General features: G+C 61.7%; 2 protein-coding genes across 6 annotated transcripts in view; one reads left to right on the top strand and one right to left on the bottom strand.

Moving 5' to 3' along the window:
* FBXL6 (F-box and leucine rich repeat protein 6) overlaps positions 1–5,992 on the bottom strand; it is a 14,123-nt gene extending 8,131 nt beyond the window's left edge. Inside the window, exons 1-2 of one of the 2 annotated variants that reach the window (XM_065582261.1) lie at positions 5,869–5,992; positions 4,128–4,927 (exon numbers count right to left, since the gene is read on the bottom strand). In XM_065582261.1, coding sequence (XP_065438333.1) covers positions 4,128–4,615 — 488 coding nt within the window. In that variant the 5' untranslated portion in view covers positions 4,616–4,927; positions 5,869–5,992. Of the gene's footprint in view, positions 1–4,127; positions 4,928–5,093; positions 5,370–5,868 lie in introns of those variants that run through there. The other variant, XM_005291131.5, reaches the window with a different exon arrangement.
* Positions 5,876–21,007, top strand: SLC52A2 (solute carrier family 52 member 2). 4 transcript variants are annotated; one of them, XM_065582262.1, is made up of 7 exons: positions 5,876–6,018; positions 8,109–8,256; positions 11,922–12,036; positions 12,587–12,726; positions 15,529–16,384; positions 17,987–18,110; positions 18,832–21,007. In XM_065582262.1, exons 3-7 carry the CDS (start codon positions 12,032–12,034, stop codon positions 19,042–19,044), a joined length of 1,338 nt encoding a protein of 445 aa, XP_065438334.1. In that variant the 5' UTR covers positions 5,876–6,018; positions 8,109–8,256; positions 11,922–12,031; the 3' UTR covers positions 19,045–21,007. The 4 variants fall into 4 exon arrangements, with proteins under 4 accessions (XP_065438334.1, XP_065438337.1, XP_065438335.1 ...); XM_065582265.1 differs by having other exon boundaries at positions 11,922–12,046; XM_065582263.1 differs by lacking the exon at positions 5,876–6,018 and adding an exon at positions 7,037–7,061.

Genomic DNA, 21,007 nt, shown 5'->3' with positions numbered 1-21,007 from the left:
TGTCCATGGCACTGAGGTGCCCGAGGCTGTCCAATAGGTACCACCGGCCATCTCCTCTGAGGAGCACAACTCTGGCCATTCCTCCTCCTTGTTGAGTGCCAGCGCGCACGGGGGATGTCCCTCAAGGCCAGGATCAAGCTACTGGGCCAAATTCAGCCATGGAGTAGGTGGCAGCAACACCTGGTGACTTCAATAGGGAGCTGCAAGTGCTTGCTCCAGGACTGACTTTGGTCTCAGGTCCTTCTCAGTCTGTTGGTTTACAGCGGGGTTCTGGGGACTGAGATGACACGGTTGGGGGTTGGTTTGCCCCCAGCCCCCCTGTGACACCCTGAACTTATCAGCCAGGCCCTGCTCTGGGAGGTTTATATTCTGGCTTGGCAGAATTCACTTTTTATTCTTTATAATTCCTACACATAATATCAATGGTCTAATACTTAGTCCTGCCAGGAGTGCAGGGGGTGGGACTATCTGACATCTCGAGGTCCCTGCCAGTCCTACCGTTCTCGGATTCTGTTTATTTGTAAGCCGGTTTTGTTTAGATTTTTACCAATTTACATTTTCACAGTTGTGTGACATTATTAGGGGTGGGGGCTGAGCACAGACAATAATTATTTAACGAAAGTAGCAGTTGAGATTCAAAAGTTAAAGCTACCTAAATGGCACCTCTGCTCCAGCTCCCTTAGCACCAGCATTACAACACGCTTTACACACAAGCAACACTTCTCTTACTTTGCTCATCTGTACATGTTGATTATTAGCGCTGGGAATACCTTTTCCTCGGTTTGTGGGTGTGCACGCTGAAATCGACGTTTACCGTTATTTACCAGTACAAATCTAATCCTTCCAAGCCCATTTAGATTGGTTCAAGTGCCCAGAGGCTGGGGGCACAGGGCACCAGTGCAGAATGTCAATGTAAGATTCCCCTGGGGGTACTGGAGACCCATAACACAGGGACTGCAGGCCGACCCCCTGAGGCATTGGGCTACCTCACCACTGCTCTGGTTAGCCCATCAGGTGGGACCGGGGAAGGTGGAGAGACACGACAGGAGAGCATGACATGGTGAAAGGAGCCTCGGAAATACCTTAGAGACGTTGTCAAGTGAGGGGTTTCTAAGCTCTGGGAGAAGAGCCCTCATGGCCGCCTGTCTTCTCTTCCTGGACTACTGCTTTACAAAACGAGTTCAAAGCCACGCCAGTGATAGACACACGATGCCAGGGTGCCTGGATTATTCTGGTAAGTGAATCCCACCGCTCTAGGCATCAGGCTGTGGGTCAGCAAAGTGCCCCCTTTGTACTCAACTGCCCAGCTCCTGGTAGGTCTCGAAGATGTTCTACTGAGCATTCATTACAATGGGCCAGGGCAGCATGCAGGGCCAATGATCCTGAGAGGCATTTGATTCTGCCTCCCCCAACACCAGCAGAATTGGCAGCTGGCTCCCTGCTGCAGAACCTGCATCGGTGGCGACGCTGTCAGGGGCAGAGAGCGTCTAGCTCGGCCTGCAGAGCCAGGAGGGTCAGTTTGCAGTGCCAGCCGTTACAGCCAGCTTGCAATAAGTGAAGGGACCGGCTTGAATCTGGAATCAGAGAGGCTAACCCTGCGATCCCACCACGTCACATCCCTCGTTACCCTCTGTCTTAGGTACTAACATGTGTTGTGATAACCGAGCCTAGAAAGTTACCCTCGTTGTGAGCTCAACTGTGAAAAGTGAGTGAACGACTGTCTCACACTAACGTCTCACAACACGCGTGGATGTGGAAGGGTGTGAAAAGGCAGCGATCGCAGCAGTGGCTGCCTGAAAGGATGGGACGGGACCACCGTCTGAGTGATGGGGAAGGAGCAACCTTCATCATCACGGCTGCCACCCACACAGTCTCCTGGACCCAGCGTGACACCCTGTGCCTTCTCCATCCTAATCCTGACAGGTGTCCTGACCGGAGTGAGCCAGAGAGAGGGACCCAGATGGCACCATCACCTCTACCAACGCTGGCTGAATCCTGAATGCCACCTGGGATGTGAGACACTCCCCTCCCCTAAACCTAACCTGTCCTTTTCCTTCCCCATCTTATTTCTTTTCTTTCCTAGCCCTCTCCTTTTCCCTTCTGTCTCACAACAGGCTGGCTTAGCTCATTCCCCGCCACTGCCGTGAGCCTGTGACGAGACGCAGCTAAGCAACGTCCTGAACAGCCTGAGGCTGGTACGAGTTTGCCAGGTCTCAGAGTGGCAGATCAGACTGCGGGCTGGGTCTGTGTTTCTCCAGCAGGGAGTCTGCAAGTGAGAGTCAGCACCGGAGACAGGACCTGTATCTTTGCTGCTCTTTTTTCCTTCCCTCGTGAGTGTATTTGTCTTTTAGGGAACGGGATTGGACTAACATCAGCCACAATGCCAGCTCCAGCCCATCTCTACTAACGTCTTCGCTCTTCCCCCCCGGACAGTTATTGCCTCTTTAACACCAGACGAGTGTCTAACGGGGGGTTGGTTCTAAAAACTCGCTCCAGCTAAAGGCAAAGGGAACAAGGGAGATCTGACCTTTCAAATGCTTTCACATTTTATCCCCCTCCCTTCTTTTCTGTGTCTTTAATAAGGGTGAAAAGGACGTTTAATGGGGTGTTTGCCACGGGACTATGCAGGCTGAGGTCTCTGCGTACCAAACCCCGAACCTTGTTCAACACGATTTAATGTTGGACAGATACAGTGTCTTGTTAACACCTTTGAGTCTTTGGGCCTCTTTATTCCATCTAAATGAATACACCGTACGGGCCCCATCACCAGCGGATCTGAGCACTGCACACTCTTCAATGGATTTAGCAATTTATCCTCACAAACGGCCCTGGGGGGCAGGGCAGAGCTATTGTCCCCTCTGGAGAGAAAGGGAACTTAGGCAGAGGGACAAAGGGCCAGATTTTTAAAGGTATTTAGGTGCCTAGTGGGATTTTCAAAGGCGTCTAGTACCTGACTCCCATTGATTTCAAGATCTTTACAAAGCTGGCCCTAAGTGACTTGCCCGAGGTGTGACAAAATGGGGGATTTTCTTGTTTTTATCGTGTTTTTCCAATGGTTTGCATGCAGAGGGGGTGGGACTCAGTTTCCCTGGGTGTTACTGGTTTAACGAGGTGAGGGGAGAGGAAGTTTGATGTTACAGAGGACCAGCGAGGGAACTTGGGACCCCAGCCAATGGCCTGGAGAATGGATACCTGAGCGACTGGTGACCTGGCGACCCGGAGGCCCAGCTCAGGAGTTGCAGCCGGTTCTGGCCAGTGGGAGGACAATGGGCTGCGGGGAGAGGACCCAGTGACCTAACCAGCAGTTCCAGCCAGAGGGGGCCAGAGGACGGAAGAGGGGAGAGGAAGCCCAGGTGACCCTGTTTACCTGGATAGAAGACAATGGACAGAGGCAGGGCTTGGGGCCAGTGATATCAGATGCTCTGGGCTGGAGAGGGGGAGCAGGTAGAGCCCACCTGGATGCAGGGAGACTGGGATGTGCTGGGCTGAGGGAGGCCAGGCCTGAGGCTCTGAGAGTTTCCTGTGCTGTGTTCAACGCTCAATAAACCCTCCTGTTTCACACTAGCTGAGAGTCGCTCCGGGCTGGAGAACAGGGTTGCATCAACCCCTTCAGGGGTGGAGGCCCTGGGGGTCCAGAGCACATGGACTCCCTGAGGGGGCCCATGGCGAGAGACAGACGTGCTAAGGCTCAGAGAGGTGCGGCTCCAGGAGGTGGAGGGGCCTAACCCTGAGAGAGAATGGACCCTCGAGAAGGGCTGTCTCACTGAAAGGGGCACCCCCCCACGGACTGCACGGGGCCAAGAGTGGGCACGATCTGTGAGTCCGTGACACAAGGTCACCCAGAAAGTCTGTGACAGAGCAAGGAATTCATAGATTCCAAGGCCGGAAGGGACCGTTGTGATCATCTGAATGGAACCAAAGTCCCAAGCTAGTGCCCTAACCACTGGACCATCCCTCCTCTCTTCACCCCGGCCCCCCATTCCCTCCGACCCCAGCAAAGCAGGAAGCAAGGATGGAATACTAGCCCAAAGAGAAGGAAGCCCGCGAGCGTGCTCCCGTAAGCATTGAGTGACTGTGCCGCTGACCGCATGGTCCCTGCTAACCCACTTCCCAGTACCTCCACATACCTGCAGAGCAAGGGCACGGCCCCCTCAGATGCCACCAAAGACTGGAAGATCTGCACCAGGATTTCTACTGGGAGGTGCTCTCCCCAGGAGGCCCCAGCAGCCGCCCCGCTTTCCTCAGCCTGGCCCCCAAGCACAGGCTCCTTTGCGGCCAGAGCCCCTCCTTTCTCTCTCTTTCTCTCTCCTGCCACAGCGGTCCTTCGCATGCGCTGCAGCTTTCTCTTTGCCACTTTCCTGGAAGGGCGGTCTTGCCCGTCACCTATGTTGGAAACGATCAGCAGCATGTCATTGTCCGTCTCATGAACAAAGTAGTCCGGGGCCACTCTCCTGGGGGCCTTGAAAGCCTTCTTCTTTCTAGAGGCCTTGCTGGCATCCCCGGGTCTCCCACTTGCCTTGGTGCTCCGCTTCTTGGAAGCATTCTGCCCTGTGCCGGACGGTTCTGAAGAAGCCCCAGCCTCTCCCAAGTTCTCTGCTGCCCTGGACTCTTCCATAGTAGCCCGTATCGGCTGGGCTAATCGGCAGGGACAATCTGGCCGTACAATTCTGGCACAAAAGACAGGTGACAATCCCTACTAGGAGCGTTCGGGTCCTGGCCGCATGTTCCTACTGACGCACCCCGGCAGCTAAGTGAAAACCAACACAGGCCAAGGACAAAAGCTGAATCTCGTTCCCTGGTTCCAGCCTCCGAATGTTCACCCGTGGACAGGGCGTGGCGCTCGAAATGACGGATGTGTGTTCTGTTCCCGGCTCTGATGGGGATGTTCGACCCCAGTTGACACCTCTCTGCAACTCCGTTTCCCCAGCTGTAAATTGGGAATGAAGATCAATGGATTTTATGGCCAGAAGGGACCATCCTGACCATCTCGTCTGAACTCCTGCATCGCCCATGCTAGAGACCCCGCCCCAGTGAGAGTCTGGATCCAGCCTGAACTAGAAAGACTCTAACCCAACCCAAAGGGGGTGACCTACCCAGAGCCCGGAGAGATCGACAGGGGAAATCAAGTACTACTGTTCCCATGAGCCTTTACATGCACGGCCCTAACTTCCCACTTCTTCCACACAGCGCCCAATGAACTCCTGCCAGTGCGCCTGGATACATCTGCCTATCTTCAGGGCTTCTCACCCTGGGGTCACCCCCAGCCCTGCACCCCATTTCTGATCTGCCATGGGAGTGGACGTGCTGGGTCACTCGGGGCTGGGCACGCTGCAGGAGCTGGGTGACACTCCAGGAACCGGCGTGGCACTGGGGGCAAATCTGCGTTTATGTCAATGTGGTGGGTGAATTTACTGGTGGGGGAGGGGCGAGAAGGGGAGGGGCGGGGGGACGGGACTCGGGGTGGGGTGGGGCGAGAAGGGGGAGGGGCGGGGGACGGGACCCGGGTGGGGGAGGGGCGAGAAGGGGAGGGGCGGGGGGACGGGACTCGGGGTGGGGGAGGGGCGAGAAGGGGAGGGGCGGGGGGACGGGACTCGGGGTGGGGTGGGGGAGGGGCTAGAAGGGGGAGGGGCGGGGGACGGGACCCGGGGTGGGGGAGGGGCGAGAAGGGGAGGGGCGGGACTCGGGGTGGGGTGGGGGAGGGGCGAGAAGGGGGAGGGGCGGGGGACGGGACCCGGGTGGGGTGGGGGAGGGGCGAGAAGGGGGAGGGGCGGGGGGGGGTGGTCAGGGGTTCAGTGGGGCAACCCAGGGGTCCCGCGCTGAGGATTGTGGGAAGGGGCGGGGTGGGGGGGGGGCCCGCGCGCTGCTAACCGGGATCCCCGCGCGCGCCGCCAGTTCCTCAGGCAGGGGCCCGCGAGGCCGGAAGTTGCGGCGCCATCCCGGGTCCGTCACTTCCGGGGCGGGGCCACACACCCCCCCCCCCACTCGCCGAACCGGGAAGGAGGCTGGAGCCGCGTGCGGGTGAGAGAGCGGGGGGGGGCCGTGAGGAGGGGGGCCGGGGGGAAGTGGGGGTGGGAGGGCTGGGAAGGGGGGCCGTGAGGAGGGGGGGCGGGGGAAGGGGGGGAGGGCTGAGGAGGGGGGGCCGTGAGGAGGGGGGCCGGGGGGAAGTGGGGGGGGAGGGCTGGGAAGGGGGGCCGTGAGGAGGGGGGCCGGGGGGAAGTGGGGGTGGGAAGGGGGGCCGTGAGGAGGGGGGACGGGGGGAGTGGGGGTGGGAGGGCTGGGAAGGGGGGCCGTGAGGAGGGGGGAAGTGGGGGTGGGAGGGCTGGGAAGGGGGGCCGTGAGGAGGGGGGACGGGGGAAGTGGGGGGGAGGGCTGGGAAGGGGGGCCGTCAGGAGGGGGGACGGGGGGAAGTGGGGGCGGGAGGGCTGGGAAGGGGGGCCGTGAGGAGGGGGGAAGTGGGGGTGGGAGGGCTGGGAAGGGGGGCCGTGAGGAGGGGGCCCGGGGGGAAGTGGGGGTGGGAGGGCTGGGAAGGGGGGCCGTGAGGAGGGGGGATGGGGGAAGTGGGGGGGGAGGGCTGGGAAGGGGGGCCGTGAGGAGGGGGCCAGGGGGAAGTGGGGGCGGGAGGGCTGGGAAGGGGGGCCGTGAGGAGGGGGGAAGTGGGGGTGGGAGGGCTGGGAAGGGGGGCCGTGAGGAGGGGGGAAGTGGGGGTGGGAGGGCTGGGAAGGGGGGCCATGAGGAGGGGGCCGGGGGGGAGTGGGGGTGGGAGGGCTGGGAAGGGGGCCATGAGGAGGGGGGGAGGGCTGGGAAGGGGGGCCGTGAGGAGGGGGGCCGGGGGAAGTGGGGGGGAGGGCTGGGAAGGGGGGCCGGGGGAAGTGGGGGTGGGAAGGGGGGGCCGTGAGGAGGGGGGACGGGGGAAGTGGGGGTGGGAGGGCTGGGAAGGGGGGCCGTGAGGAAGGAGAACGGGGGGAGGGGGAAGTGGCGACAGACTCTGGGGGACATGCCCGGAGCCCTGCAGCGTTGGCGGCCCAGAGGCGGAGGCTCGGTCGGGGGGAGCCGTTCTCCAGGTCCAGGCAACCCGGGGGGTTGGGGAGCTCCCCGGCAGGGGCAGAGCCAGGGGCCCGGCCTGGGGTGGTTCCTGCCCGGGGAGGGGGGCTGGGAAAGCCCCCAGTCGGCCAGGCATGATGTGGGGCGTGGGCCGGGGCAGGGGCTGTGAGAGGCTCTTGGTCCGTTGCATGGACCAGCGGCTCTGGACCTTTCCAGGCTCCTGCCCCACTGGCAGGACTCGGATTGGTCTGCCCTCCCCCCAGGTTTCACCTCACAGCCAGGCCAGGACTGAGCAGCGCCTTCCCTTCTCGTTTCTATCGTGTTGGTATCAAATAAACCAACTATCGCACGTGCATGTCAGTGCACAGAGCCGTGGACACAAGTCGTGGTGTGAAGTCTGAGTTTGTCCTGTCGTTGCTAGTGCTTTTTCTGTAGCCTGTTGTAAAACCATGCAAATATCCAGATGAGCTGATGGGCCCCTGCAAGACCTCTCAGTACCCCCGGGGTGCACCTACCCCTGGCTGAGAGCCACTGGCATCTCTAACTCCTAAATAACGGGCCATAAGGCGTGCGGTCGGGGTGGGGGTCACTGGTCCGGATCCAGCCAGCTCAGTCTTCAATCAAGCAGCCCTGACCGGCTGGCTGGGGTTCTCAGAAGAAGCCAATAAACTAGCAGATAAGAGGGGTCCATTGGGTGCTTAGTGGGGATTTCACAACACTTTTGATAAGGCGTCTCCATAAAAAGCTCTTCGGGGAAATGAATAACCCCTGGTAGGAGGGGAAGCGTTGTGGTGTGTTGGCCGCTGGCTGGGTGGGGCGAAGCAGGGAGCTGTGGTGAGCAGCAGCTGGCCTGTTTGGATAGAGGTTAATAGTGGGTGACTTGTTTGGGTGTTGGGCCCTGGGCTGTAGAGATTTAGAGGAGGGAGTGACTGCAGGTTGATGAAATTCACCAAGGACCCTAAGGTGTGTGAGAGGCTCAGCTCCAGGTGGGAGTGAGCGTGGCCATGGGTAAGGCGACTTGTGCTGGTGGAGATGGTGTCTCACGCTGCTGGGCTCTGCATTTCCAGGACTTGCCGAGAGGGAGCTCAGGAGGTGTTGGGGACCTTGAGTGGTGCTGGAGTCTCATCTCATGGGCTGTCTGGCTGCCTCCCAACCGTGAGAGAGAATCTCCTGAGGCTGCAAAGCTGCAGAGAAGGGCACTGCGGATGGCCAAAGGTACGATGGGGTAATTTAGCTCTAGGATGAACGAGAACTGGTCCGCCCAGCCGCCGCCTTTCTCCCATCATCTGAGCCCCTGGAGTTACACAGGGACACTAGTGGCAGGTCCATTTAGCTCAGGTTAAAGGAGCAGACCTTTATCTGCAGTGCTGGGGCTGGATCTGAAACTACTGCTCTTGGTAGCTGTCGTGTTAAACTGGGAGCGGGTGGATCTCTGCCCGCTCAGAAACGCCCATTGCACAACTTCCCGCAGGCCCCGTTGCACAATTGGCCTGGCGCACGCGGCCTGCGGGGAAGGAGCAGTGCAAGGTTTGTCGAGGTGCTCGATGCTCTTATCCCAGCACCTGGCGCTCAGCGCTAGAGCTCAGCATGTTCCGTGCCCTGAAGAGCTTTTGGCCGTGTACAAGAGCAGGGAGGTTTGCAGAACCTGAATTCCTGAGCCGGGCTGGGCTGGGTTGATTTCCGGGGCAGCTCTGCATTTTTGACTTACCCACTCCTCCCTTGTAATAGGAACAGACAGTTGTTCCCACCCCCGTTCTGTAGAAGTGCACTTGAGCAGAAGGCTCTTTTTAATCGCCGGATTCCAGAGGGATCCGCCATCCTGACTTCTGACATGCCCGCTCTGTGCTGGCTGCCACAGGGCAACTGCCAGGAGCCCTCCCAAGGGTGCAAACGGGACTCTTGCTCCAGTAACGCTGCAGTGACTTGCCTTGTCCTATGGCCTCCTGAGATTAACGCCCTGGAGGGTTAGAGCAGTGGTCCCCAACTTTTTCCGTGGGGCGGGCGCCAGACGACTAGCCGCCGAGGACCGTGGCTGCGGGACAAACAGCCGCTGAAATGCCGCCGTGAAGCGGAAACGTCAAGAGGCGTAGCCGCCGAAATGCCGCCGTGAAGCAGCGTCATCAAGAGGCGGCATTTTGGCGGTAGCGCTTCTCGGCAGCATTTTGGCGGCTGCTTTTCCGGCAGCCAGTAGGCGGGCACACAGGGATGCCCCGGCGGGCGCCATGACGGGGACCCCTGGGTTAGAGGAAGCAGCATCAGGCCGGCCGTGAGGATGAGGTGCCTGTTGGACATTCCAGGTTGCAATCTGGAGCAGGGAGGGGCTGTGTCACCATTAGCCCTGCAACCTGGGGGGCCTCCCAATGCTTTGCTGCTGTCGCTCCCAACCTGGGCTCCTCACAAACAGCCTGCCAGCCCGCGGGTGTGTGTGTAGCTGCAGCTCTGACCCCAGCAAACGCCAGCCAGCCACACACTGCCTTCCAGGAGCTTCAGGGTGATCCCAGCACACTCCCAGTCCTAGAGTCCCCCCCGCCCCACACACACAAAGGTTGTTCTGCACTGTCCAGCCCCCTCCTCAGCATACAACAGTCGCTCCCGTAAATGAAGTTACCCAACCAATTCACAGCGCTGGATTCATTTTAATTAAAGAATGAAACAAGTTTGTTTATTTACAAAGAGGGAGATTTTGAGGGACTACAAGCATAAGGCATTGAAGTCGGACATTCTTACAAGAGAGAGATGAAGATGAAACGCTTTCTGAGCTTACAAACTAGACTTGGGTCCCGCTGAAGTCCCCTACTGCAGGTTTTCAGTATATTGCTGACCAAACCTGTAGGCCAGGATCTGCTTCCGAAGTCCACGGACTGTTTCTTTTGTCTTCGATTGTCTTTGGTGGAAAAGAGAGAGGGAGAGAGAACTGGGTGTGGTTTTGCCTCTCACTTTTACAGTTCAATCATCCTTTGAAATGCATTTTCCTGAGAGTTGCCCCTAGTTAAAGTTCATTCACCCCATAAAGAAGGCCATGTGGTGTCTGGTGGTGAAAGAGGATGCACGCTGGTTCTTCTCTCCTTTGTTTGCCGAAATGCAGATTTTCCTTGTCTCCTGTTTTCCCCCCTCTTGCTGTCCGAGGATCCTGTTATAAATTGAGATGAACACACATCCTGTTGTTTAGGACCTGCCCAGGCGGGGCGACATGGGTTTGAACATGTGCCACCAATGTCATTGTGAAGGGATTTGTAACTTTACATGTAATGTTGCTACCCACATTCTGCCAGGATGTTATTGACCAGCGAGTTATTATTTTTCAGATGCTACCTGACCAGGCCTATTTTGCCCACAGCCGATTACGGGGTTTGTAGGGTGTGAATACAGGGTGCGTTCCGTCCCAGCCTGACGCTGAGATGATGTGACTATGGAGCAGGGTGATGACAGGCGAGGGTCCGCGGGGAGGCGGGTCTAGAGAGCTAGATCTGGGACCGGGTGGTGGCAGGGAGGTGATTGGGGCACGGGTAAGGTCACTACGAGGGTGTGGGGCATCCAGTGGACTGTACTGTTATGTAGGAATCCAGGCCAAGCTCCAGTGGCTCTGTCCCGCTGGGCACCTGCTGCGCTGTGTCCCCTGCGTATTGATGCCCTCGCTCTCTGCCCATTGGGCAATGGATGGGTTCTGCAGTGGTCCCAGCTCGGGGAGCTAATGCTGTAGTTGTAACACACCAGGTGATATGGCTGGAGGCTGCAGAGACCCTGTCCCCAGGGGCTTGGGAAGAACAAGGCTCAGCAGGTTCCCTCTTGCTCTCGTGTCCCAGTCCCAGTCACCAGATCTCTCAGCCTTAGCTCCTAGTCTTAAGCTGATCACACGCCCATAGATACACCTCTGGTCCGCTCTGCCTTGCTGGGGAGCCTCCCTGCACACAGCTTATCTCCGCCTATGCTCAGGTCTCTCATTGCCCAGAGCTCTGGCATCCTCTGATTCTCCACGTCCCCCCCTGTCCATTTCCGCCCCTGGGGGGCTGCTGGTGTCACTTCCCAGCACCTCCATCTCCTCTCACCTCAACTGCAACGGCTTGTCACCCCTCTTCAGGGCCCTGTAACTGCTAGCATGGGCAGAACGCCGCTCAGCGCCTCCCGGAGCCAGTCTCTCTGCCAGGCCTATGCTGGGTGCCCTCTCCTATTAGCCAGTGAGGGCTGGACAGGGAACCCATCGGCATCATTCCTGGGTCAGCCGGAGGAGTCACTGCAGAGCAGTCTGAGGTTTCTCCCCCCCACCCGCCCGCCCAGGGGGCTCTAGCCCCTGGGCCATGGGGGATGGGCCAGGCCACTCTGTGTGTTGTTGTTTGTATGGGGGGGATCTGCGTAGAGCCCGGACTCACCCTGGCCTTCCAGCGGGTCTAATCACTCAGCCTCTGGCTGTGATTTAGCACGTGTGGGGTGGTCAGTCCGTGTGCTACTGGGGGACATGGGCTCTGCCCCACAGCAGGTCTGGTCAGAACTGACACAGGGCACAGAAAGGTGCAGGGAGCGGGTCCCACAGCTGCTCTTGAGCCTGGGTCGAAAGTCTGAATAGAGGGTCTGAAGACAGCGCCCCCATTCCTGAGGGCCTTGCCCAGCTGTCAGCACCCCTGGGTCCTGTCTGCAGCTCTGCCCTGGGCTCTGACAGCGCGAATAGGAGTTGACCATTGGCTTGTTGCATTCAGCTCACTGGCTTATAACCGTGCTGAGACGTTGAATGGGAGCATTCGGACGTGCTCGCTCCGTGCATCGTCCCACCGCACCGCCCCTGCTCGAGCCCCGGCCGCTGGAGCTCGGCGCTGGGCCCTGCTAGGACAGTTCCACCCAGCATACCAGGCTGCCGGCTCGCTGGTAACAGATGTTGTCTCTTTCAGCGATGGCTGGCTGTGGGGATCCCTGCTCCAGCAGCTCTGGACTCCTCATTGCCCTTCGCCTGGCATAGCTCGGGCTGTTGGGAGCGATTCGGTTTTGGATCCACCGGCCTATGAGGTAACCCCAGGTACAAACCCCCTGTTCTCCCCACCCCTCCGCTTCCCAGCTGCCCAGCGAGAGGGGACACAGGTGGGGCGGAGACGGCCCCTGCTGCCTTATAGGAATTAATTGAGTCTTCCCCTTAGTCACAGACAGACCCTGACTCACTGGTTGTGCCCTGTTCCTAGTGGCCAAATGCTCAGACCAGCGATTGCCGCCGTGAGCAGCTCTTTGCTGTCAGGCCCCTGCAGACAAGGGACTGGCTGGGCCATGGAGACTGACATACTGAGCCTCTGGGACAGGCGTGAGGCAGGCTGGACGGATGGGGCTGTGTGTAGGAAGCCGGCCCGGCTCTGTGCATGCACCTCAGTACCTGTCCGTCACTGGGAGGGGCCTCTGCTGCTTCCTATGCCAGGTTCTCCTTCCCGCCCCATTCTCCCTGGCTCTGCGCCCTCTCCACTGCAGCATGCCTGCCCCGGGAACCAGGGCCCCGCCTGCAGTCCCTTCAGAGCTGGCGCTGTTCACCAGTGCATTAGCTGAACTGGACCTTGCTCTCTTCTCTTGCCAGGGCTGAGAGGATGGCTGCCTCCGTGATGGGCCAGGCCATGGTCACCCACGTGCTGGTGGCCCTTTTCGGGATGGGCTCCTGGGTCTCCGTGAACTCCTTGTGGGTGGAGCTCCCCGTGGTGGTGAAGTGGCTTCCAGAAGGTGAGGCGCTGATGGGTGGTGATAAAGCGCAGCCTGTGGGCCCGGGATGGGTGATGCCCCTGGCTTCGCCTGGCACGTAGGAGCAGCCGCAGTGGGGGGTCAGGTGTCTTGCCTTCTTCTGTGCCGTTCATCTTCCTTTCTAGCTGCCCCAGCGCCAGCGGAGAGGAGGGAAGTGTTGAATGGGGAATTGCTGTTGTTACCCAGTCACATTCCGGTGATCGTGAACGGGGGTGGGTGGGGCTCAGACAATCCCCGTCCTGGGGAAACAGCTGCGAAGCTGCTAGTCCGGGGCTCGGCGACTAGGGGTTCTGGGGCGTGGGGGGTTCTCACGTAGCCCTCCCCCCCCAGCGGTGTCAGGCCTCCGAATGCTGCGTTAGCCTGTGTGGCGCCCACCGCCCAGGTCCCGAAGGCACAGAATGGGAGCCAAAGCTGGGCACGCGCCCGCAGGTCGTGACTAACCCAGCTGCTGGCCTGCCCCCCCGCCCGAGCACGGCCCCAGAAGAGCAGCTGGCACCCTGCTGGCTCTGGCTGCCGGCGGTGTCCTGGGCTCAGAGGGGGCCGGTGTCCGGAGCTGGCGGCACAGAGATGTGCTGCCCTGCGAGCGTGCGGAACGTGTTGTGCTAGCCGAGCACGAGGATGCACCAGCCCCAGGCAACAAACAGCACGGTCCAGCCGACGGGCGGAGAACAAAGGCAGGAAGGGCCGAGCTCCTCCGGCTTCCAGGGCCCAGGGCGAAGGAAGAGTTCGTTGGTGGAGCGGGAGGCAGCAGGGACACGCTGGTGTGAACACGGGCAGCAGCCCTCTGGGCTCTGGATTGCTAGCCGGGGCCCTGAGTGCAGGGTTGCCGTAGGAGCCGGGAACGCAGGCCCCAAGGGAGCTTGGTTCTGATCCCGGGCTGCTGGGTGGCCATGCCGGGGGGCTCGGCCGGCCTAGTGAAGAAACGCTGTGGAGTCCCTGGGGGTCCAGCAGAACTGCTCCCCGAGGGGAGCCCTGCCTGGGGGATGGTTGGGGTATCCCGGTCTCCGTGCTGGGAACCAGCAGGTGCTGCCTGGCCTTGGCCTTCTGCCCGCACTTCCCAGAGGAGAGCAGCTCTTAGCCCAGGCTGTGCGCTGGGGAAGGCCATCGGGGCGGGCTGACGGGGGGTTTCCGGAGTGCTGGGGCTGGCTCGTTAGCGGGATAAAGAGCCGTAGGCAGGGCCGGAGGCTCCGACCCGGTAAGTTAGTGTTCGGGCTGTTCCAGTTCCGCCCCCCAAACAGGTGAGGCTCTGTTCATGCTCGGGGAGGGTGGGGGGTGCTGGGTAGCCCATAGCGCTGCAGTGATCTGCCCCGGCCCCACGCACGGCCCTGCCACAGCCACGCCATGAGCGCAGGGAGGCGGCTCTTCGCCCTTTGCTCGATCCGACAGCAGGATCTGATCCCCCGGACAGAGAGGGGCCCACTCGCCTCTTCCGGAGCCGGGTTGGCTAGGAGGAGCCGGCCTCGGGGGTTCCAAGCGCTCCCATGGGGCGGGCCACACCTTGGTGACTGGCAGAGACAGCAGAGGAGGAGCAGGGGGATTTCCAGGCTCCTTTTGTTCCTGGTTTAACTCCCCTCCTGTCTGCCCTTCTCTGCCACTCTGCACACACATGCCAGCCACCTGCCCCCCCGTCATGCCCACATTTGGTCCCCCGCACGCACGCTACCCAGCCTCCTGGGGGCCCTCTTCTCCCCTTCCCCTGCTTCCCGCGGCGCCTCCACCCCCTGGGGGCAGCTGCTTCTCCTCCTCTGTGGAGGTCCCCCGCTGCTCCGGCATGCTCCCTCCCTGTCACGCAGAGCCTGCATTGCTGGCAGCCAGCCAGCCCTCTGCAGGCCATGGCAAGGGAGCCCTGGGGCTGGAGGGGCCCTAGCTGCAGGAGGCTGTCAGGCCAGCCCCACGCTCTGCACAGGCAGGGTCCTGCGGAAGGGGCAGGCTGGTGTGCTTCCCCTGGGGGGTTATTGAGGGTGCTGGAGATCTCGCCGTTGTGCCAGGGCTGCCCACCTGAAGCCTGCCTCTGCACCTGCTGCGGGCACGTGGTGTTCCCGGCTAAGCACTGCCAGGGGCTGGAGTTGTTACCCGGCCGTGCCAAGGGAGGGCAGGTCCTGTTCCCGGCACTGTGTGCCTGAGCCTCCTCGCCTCTCAGCTGGATTCCCTCGGTGGAATTCCCCTGCAGCCTTCCCACGCATGCCCTCGCCTGGCCCCTGCCACCAGGGCTGGCTGGGGCTGGGCTGAGAATAGCTGGGTTCTCGGGCGGTCTCCACGCAGGCCCAGCGCTGGGAGGAGGGGGCCGTGGGTCGGGAGTGAGGGGCAGCAGCAGAGCTGTGCGAGTTGCTTTGCCAGCAGCGTTTCGTTAGCTGCAGAAGGGCCAGCGTTGGCCCAGCCCCCGGTCGCTATCTGCGGGGAGATCAGCCCCTGGGCTCCTTTCTCCTAGGTAGGGCTGCGCTGTGCGAATCCCACAGAAGGCCGCAGCAGCCCCATGGGAGCACTGCCTTATCTCCCCCAGCCAGAGCCGGGACGACGCGAAACCCAGGCACTGGCCCCTTCGGGATGCTGTCCTGAAGTCTGTTTGCAGCCTCTGCTTCCCTCTCTGGCCGCGGGAGGAAAGGGGGACGGGGGGCGAGGGAGCTCTGCTGGCCTGCAATAGAAGGGGGCAGAAATACAGGTGGCACCGCTCGGGACTGGGCCCTGGGTGCCTGGCGCACCGAGGATCCGGCTCCCCTGCACGGCAGCAGGGCGAAGGGCTGGGGGCGGCGGGGTGTCACTAGCGCTGCGTCTCTCCCCCTCCAGGCTGGAATCTCCCTGCCTACCTCTCAGTCCTCATCGCCCTGGGGAACGTGGGCCCCATCGCCGTCACCCTGGCTCACAGGCTGGCCCCTGGGCGGCTGAAGGAGCGCTGGGTCATCCACGCCATCCAGGTGCTGGGCGTGGTGGCAGCCCTCTTCCTGGCTCTCTTCTGGCACCGGACGGCGACAGTGGCAGGGGAGTCCCACAGCCTGGCCTTCCTGCTCCTGGCCTTCCTCCTGGCCTTCGTCTGCTGCACCTCCAACGTCACCTTCCTGCCCTTCATGTACCAGTTCCCCCAGCAGTTCATCCGCACCTTCTTCGTGGGCCAGGGCCTGAGCGCCCTCTTCCCCTGCGTGGTGGCACTGGCCCAAGGGGTGGGCAAGCTGGAGTGCCGCAACACCACCTCCGGCAACGGCTCCCAGCCCCACTACCTGGAGGAGAACTTTCCCGCGACCACCTACTTCTGGCTGATGTCCGCCTTGCTCGCTGTCTCGGCGCTCTCCTTCCTGGGGCTCATCCTGCAGCGCTGCCGCTCCGCCACCCGCCAGGAGAGCTCTTCCAAGGGCAGCGTGGAGACGGAGGAGTCCTTCCCACTGCGGGACGGCACCCCCACGTCGGACAGTGCCATGGAGATCACCCAGGGCGCCCGCCCCCCGGCCCAGGCCACCTTCTGGACAGGCCGGAACATCTACCTGCTGGTGCTGCTGGGCGTCTCCAACGCACTGACCAATGGCGTGCTGCCCGCGGTGCAGAGCTACTCCTGCCTGCCCTACGGGAGCATGGCCTACCACCTCTCCGTGGTGCTCAGCAACATCGCCAACCCCGTGGCCTGCTTCGTCGCCATGTTTGTGCTGTGCAGGTAGGGCCTGGCGCATGGCCCAGCCTCCTCCCTTACACCCTCTTCACCCTTGGCCCAGACCCCCTGCCTGAGAGGGGCCGTGTGCGGGGCAGGATTGAGGGGCGTTGGCGCAGCGGAGGGGCTCTGGACTGGGCCAGCAAGGGGAGCCATGGGTCACAGCGGCATGGAGGCCCTGTGGTCGGAGTTGGGTCCCCGGCACGTACCTGAGTCATTCCCAGTGGTGTCCCTAGTGAGCAGCTGAGCCAGGTCCAGGGCTTTGCACGTTAAATGTTTGTAAAACAGAGACCACGTCCCCACCTCCCGCTCCGAGCCTGCCAGGTGCCTCTGGGCTTGCCAGGCTCCCCCCGCCATCCAGCCGCCAGATGGGGAGGGGGCGAGCTCAGACTGATCGGGCAGGGGCCTGTGGGAGTCGGGGGATATTCATGGAAAGGGGGGGCTGAGAGGAAAGCTGGCCCAGCGGCTAGGCCCTGGGACTTGGGAGAGCTGAGTTCAGTTCCCTGCTCCGCAACAAACACAATGGGTGACCTTGGGCATGTTCCTTAATCTCTCTGTGTCTCCGTTCCCCACTTTGCGCCTCCCTCGGGTGCTGTGAGGATAAACGCTTGGAAGGTTTGAGGTGCTCAGATACTACAGGGGACATATCAATGCTGTCTGTTGACTTTGGGGGGTGGGGACAGAGCCCCTATTGCACAGCTCTGCCCCTTCCTTTCAGCCCCACTTTCCCCTGCATTGGTCCAACACCCCCTTGCCACTCAGACGCCCCTACCGCTGCTGCGCCTCCTTCAACACACCTGCTGCTCTGATCCCCCCTCCCCACACGCCCCCACTGCTCTGAGCCCCCCTCCCCGTACGCCCCTGCTGCTCCGAGCCCCTCTCTCTACACGTCCCCGCTGCTCTGAGCCCCTCTCTCTACACCTCCCCGCTGCTCCGAGCCCCTCTCCCCACACGTTCCCACTGCTGAGCGCTCCCTCCCCATATGTCCCCACAGCTCTAAATCTGGTCTAGCCTATGGGGAAGAGGCTCTTCCCAGAGCAGGCTTAGAGAGGTGTGATGTGGCCCATTCATCTCAATGAGGTGTTCTCAGCTGAAAGAGGAGGTCCCATGGAGATGATACAGCCTGACCCATCAGCTTGGGGAGGTCTGAATTGCTCCCGCTGGGCAAGTGTTCTCTCTCTCTCTCTCTCTCTCACACACACACACACACACACACACACACACACACACACACACACACACACACACACACACACACACACACACACACCCCCTCTGCTTTGAGCCCCAGATGTGCACAAAATAACTTACCCCCCCCCAACCCAGCATGTTACTAAATCAACAGGGGCCTTATCGTGGGAGCCCCTTTCTCAAATCACCCCAAATCTTGCTCATGAGCTCTCCCTGGCACCCCTCAGAGCACAGCACTTAGCGCCCCCAGGAAGTGCTGCCCAATCTAACGCGTACGGAGCGGGTGCGCCGCTCCTGACCGTGGCAGTGCCCGGCGCTGCTCAGACAGCGGGGCAGTGCTCCTGTCCCCTGCCCCCACTCGCCCCATCGGCCCCCGGGCCTGTGACTGACCCTTGTTTGCCTTCTCTCTACCCCCAGGTCAGCGGTGGGCTTGGGCGTCATCTCTGTGCTGGGAGGCGTCTTTGCTGCCTATCTGATGGTGCTGGCTGTGCTCAGCCCCTGCCCTCCCCTGCTGGGCAGTGCCGCAGGAGTCGCCCTGGTGGTGAGTAAGGTGGAGTCCGGGCCCCCAGAGAGACCGGGGCCCCTGCACCTGGCTGCAAAGGAGCCATCACAGTGTCCCCTGCTGGTGGGCTGAGGCTTCGCTCCAGGGGCTGTTTTCTGGGGTACCGTCCAGGCAGCCTCTAAATGACGGGGCTTCCCAGGGCCCTTGGCAAACGTCCCTCCGGTCTCCTCCCGTGGCTCCCGGTTCTGCCCCGCCTGCCCTGTGCTGCTGCTCGGGGTTCAGTCTCCGGGGGTCTGACACAGGGCCGGCTCCAGCTTTTTTGCCGCCCCTAGCGGCGAAGCGAAAGAAAAAAAAAAAGATAAAGCCGATCGGTGGCACTTTGGTGGCGGGTCCCTCGCTCCCTCTCTTTCTTTTAAGCGGCACTTTGGCAGCAGCTCAAAGAGGAAGAGAGGGACTGAGGGATGTGCCACCCCTTTCCATTGGCCGCCCCAAGCACCTGCTTCCTTCGCTGGTGCCTGGAGCCGGCCCTGGTCTGATAGGAGGCTCCCAGGGCTGGAGAAGTGTCTGGGAGTCCAGGCAATGCCCAGGATCCCCAGGGGCTGGTGGGTGCCCCCTGGTTCCCAGCCGGCCACCCAGGCCAGTTTGCTCCCAGAGGGTTTCTGGCCCACGAGGCGGGGGTGGCTGTGTTGGTCCTGCCCGTCATGACCCGTGGGTCGCTGTGGTCGGCCCCCGTGGCTGAGGCCATGTCTCTCCCCGACAGGTGCTGGCCTGGATCCTGTTCATCGGGCTCTTCTCCTACCTCAAGGTGGTGATCGGCAGCCTGCTGCACGAGGCTGGCCACGCAGCACTGGTGTGGTGTGGAGCCGTCATCCAGGCGGGCTCCCTGGTGGGCGCCCTGGCCATGTTCCCCATCGTCAGCATCTATCACCTCTTCCAGAGCGGGCAGGACTGTACCGACAACTGTGGGGCATGAGTGGGGGGCAGGCCACAGCAGCCGCATGGGGAGCTCTGCCCGGCTGGAGCTGTCACCAGCTGACTCCGCCGTAGGGACGTAAGAATTGCTGTAGAGGGTCAGAGCGCTGGGCATCTCGTCCCGCGGCTCCTGGCCAGTAGCTGATGCTTCAGAGGAGAAGCCCGTGGTGCCCCTGGCCAGCTGGGAGCCTCTGCTCTCCCCTGCTGCTCGGAGCAGGGCCGTGGGCCGGTCACACTACCGTACAGACCAGGCGCTAGGCGGCCTGCCCAGCCCTGCTGCATGGGGAGAGGGGGAGCAGCCCTGCCTTGCGGCCTGGTTCCCAGGGGCTGGCAGCTGCTGCACTCGCTGCTTCTCCGGCGGGTTTTAGGATGCACTGAACTGGGGCTGGGGTGGGGGCACTTTGCTGGCACTGCTGCCAGAGCTGGGGGCCCCTATGGCGCAGGACCAGACTCCGCGGGGTCCTCCCCCCCGCAGGGCTCCCACTGCAATGGCCGCTGACTGGATGGAGCCGCTGTGCGCCCTTCTCCAGCGCCGTTCCACTCGCTGCGCGGCCTCCCCCAGCCGTCCCAGCGCCCGCCCAGTGCTCTCAGTACACGTTAACCCTGAGCTGCCCCGTCCTGGGCGTCCCTGCCCCCGCCCCGCCCCCAGCGCTCCGGTCACGGACCGAGCTCGCCAAGCACAGCACACCTGGCACCTGGGCAGGCGCTGAGCCTGGGGATCTGGCAGGTTAACCTACCTGCCTGCCTGGGGCTGCCCTGTGCTGTGCTACCCCCGGGGCACCCTGCCCCCTGCTCACTGAAGAGCCAACACTTAGCAGGGGGATCCCGGGGAGCCCAAGGAGGGGTTGGTCTCTGATCCCAGCCAGTGCAGCCTGCTCCCCCCAGAGCTGGGGTCTGTGCCCCGCCTTCAGGAGGGTGTTCCCTGGCCACCTCCTGCGGGGGGGAAGGCGGGTCACTGATGCCCAGCCGGCCCCATGTTTCACTCCCAGCAGCCTCTCAGCCCAGGGAGTTTATCTTGGCAGGACAAGGGGCAAACAGCTGCCTGACCCTCTGCGGGTCTGCATGGCTCCTGCCCCCCAAAAACAGGGGAGCTGGGGGGCCCAGGCTGGGGCAATCGGGGGACAGGGGTTCCTCACTGCATGGGGGTGGGGGGGCACTCTGCTCCCTGAGCAGCCTGGGACCAAAGCCAGCAAGGAGCCCCCAGCCTTGGGGGGTGTCCTAAGCCAGGCCCATAGTGGCAGGTCTGGTGCAGGGTGTCACATATAGCCTGGCTATTGGCCGTGTCACCTCCGTGGGCCCTGTGTGACGAACTGGGACTGTTCTTGCTGGGGTGTGTGAATGCTGACAGGGGAGTGTGACTAGGATGGTCTGCATCGGGGGATGGGAGCCGGCCCAAGGGAACATACCTGAGCTTGTAACATGAGAACCCAGGAGGGGGTTGGAGGTCAGATGACTCCGGGGCCCGGGAAACTGAACAAAGGCTGTGGGAGGGGTCGCTGAAGGGGGAGTGCTGGAAGCAGGCTGGAAGGAGGCTGGAGAGATGGCTGGGAGGCAGAGATGGCTCTGACCCCCCAAGGGGGGTGGGCTGGCATGCCCTGGGACCCCAAGCTGGACCTAACTGAGGGGGGCCCTGTTGTCTGTGCCTGCAAGACCTGTCTTGGACTGTATTCCTGTCATCCAAATAAACCTTCTGCTTTACTGGCTGGCTGAGAGTCATGGTGAATCGCAGGAAGCCGGGGGTGCAGGGCCCTGAGTCCCCCAATACTCCGTGACACCCTGTTGCCTGCCCGGGAGCTCATGCTGCTGCGTCTCACTGGCTCCCGCCGGGCTCCACATGGCTTGGCAGGCGGGCTGCGATCTGTCTCCGCGGCAGTAGAAACATGGTGGTTTTGTGTAGACGCTGCCTCCCCTCCCCCATGGGCCAAGGAGGGGTGCAGCAGGAATAAATCTTCTTATCCCAGTCA

The sequence above is a fragment of the Chrysemys picta genome, chromosome 2 (genome assembly GCF_011386835.1).
Source record: "Chrysemys picta bellii isolate R12L10 chromosome 2, ASM1138683v2, whole genome shotgun sequence".
In the NCBI taxonomy this organism is placed as follows: domain Eukaryota; kingdom Metazoa; phylum Chordata; order Testudines; family Emydidae; genus Chrysemys; species Chrysemys picta.
The sequence above is the reverse complement of the archived record's forward strand: the minus strand, read 5'-3'. Positions and strand labels throughout refer to the sequence as shown.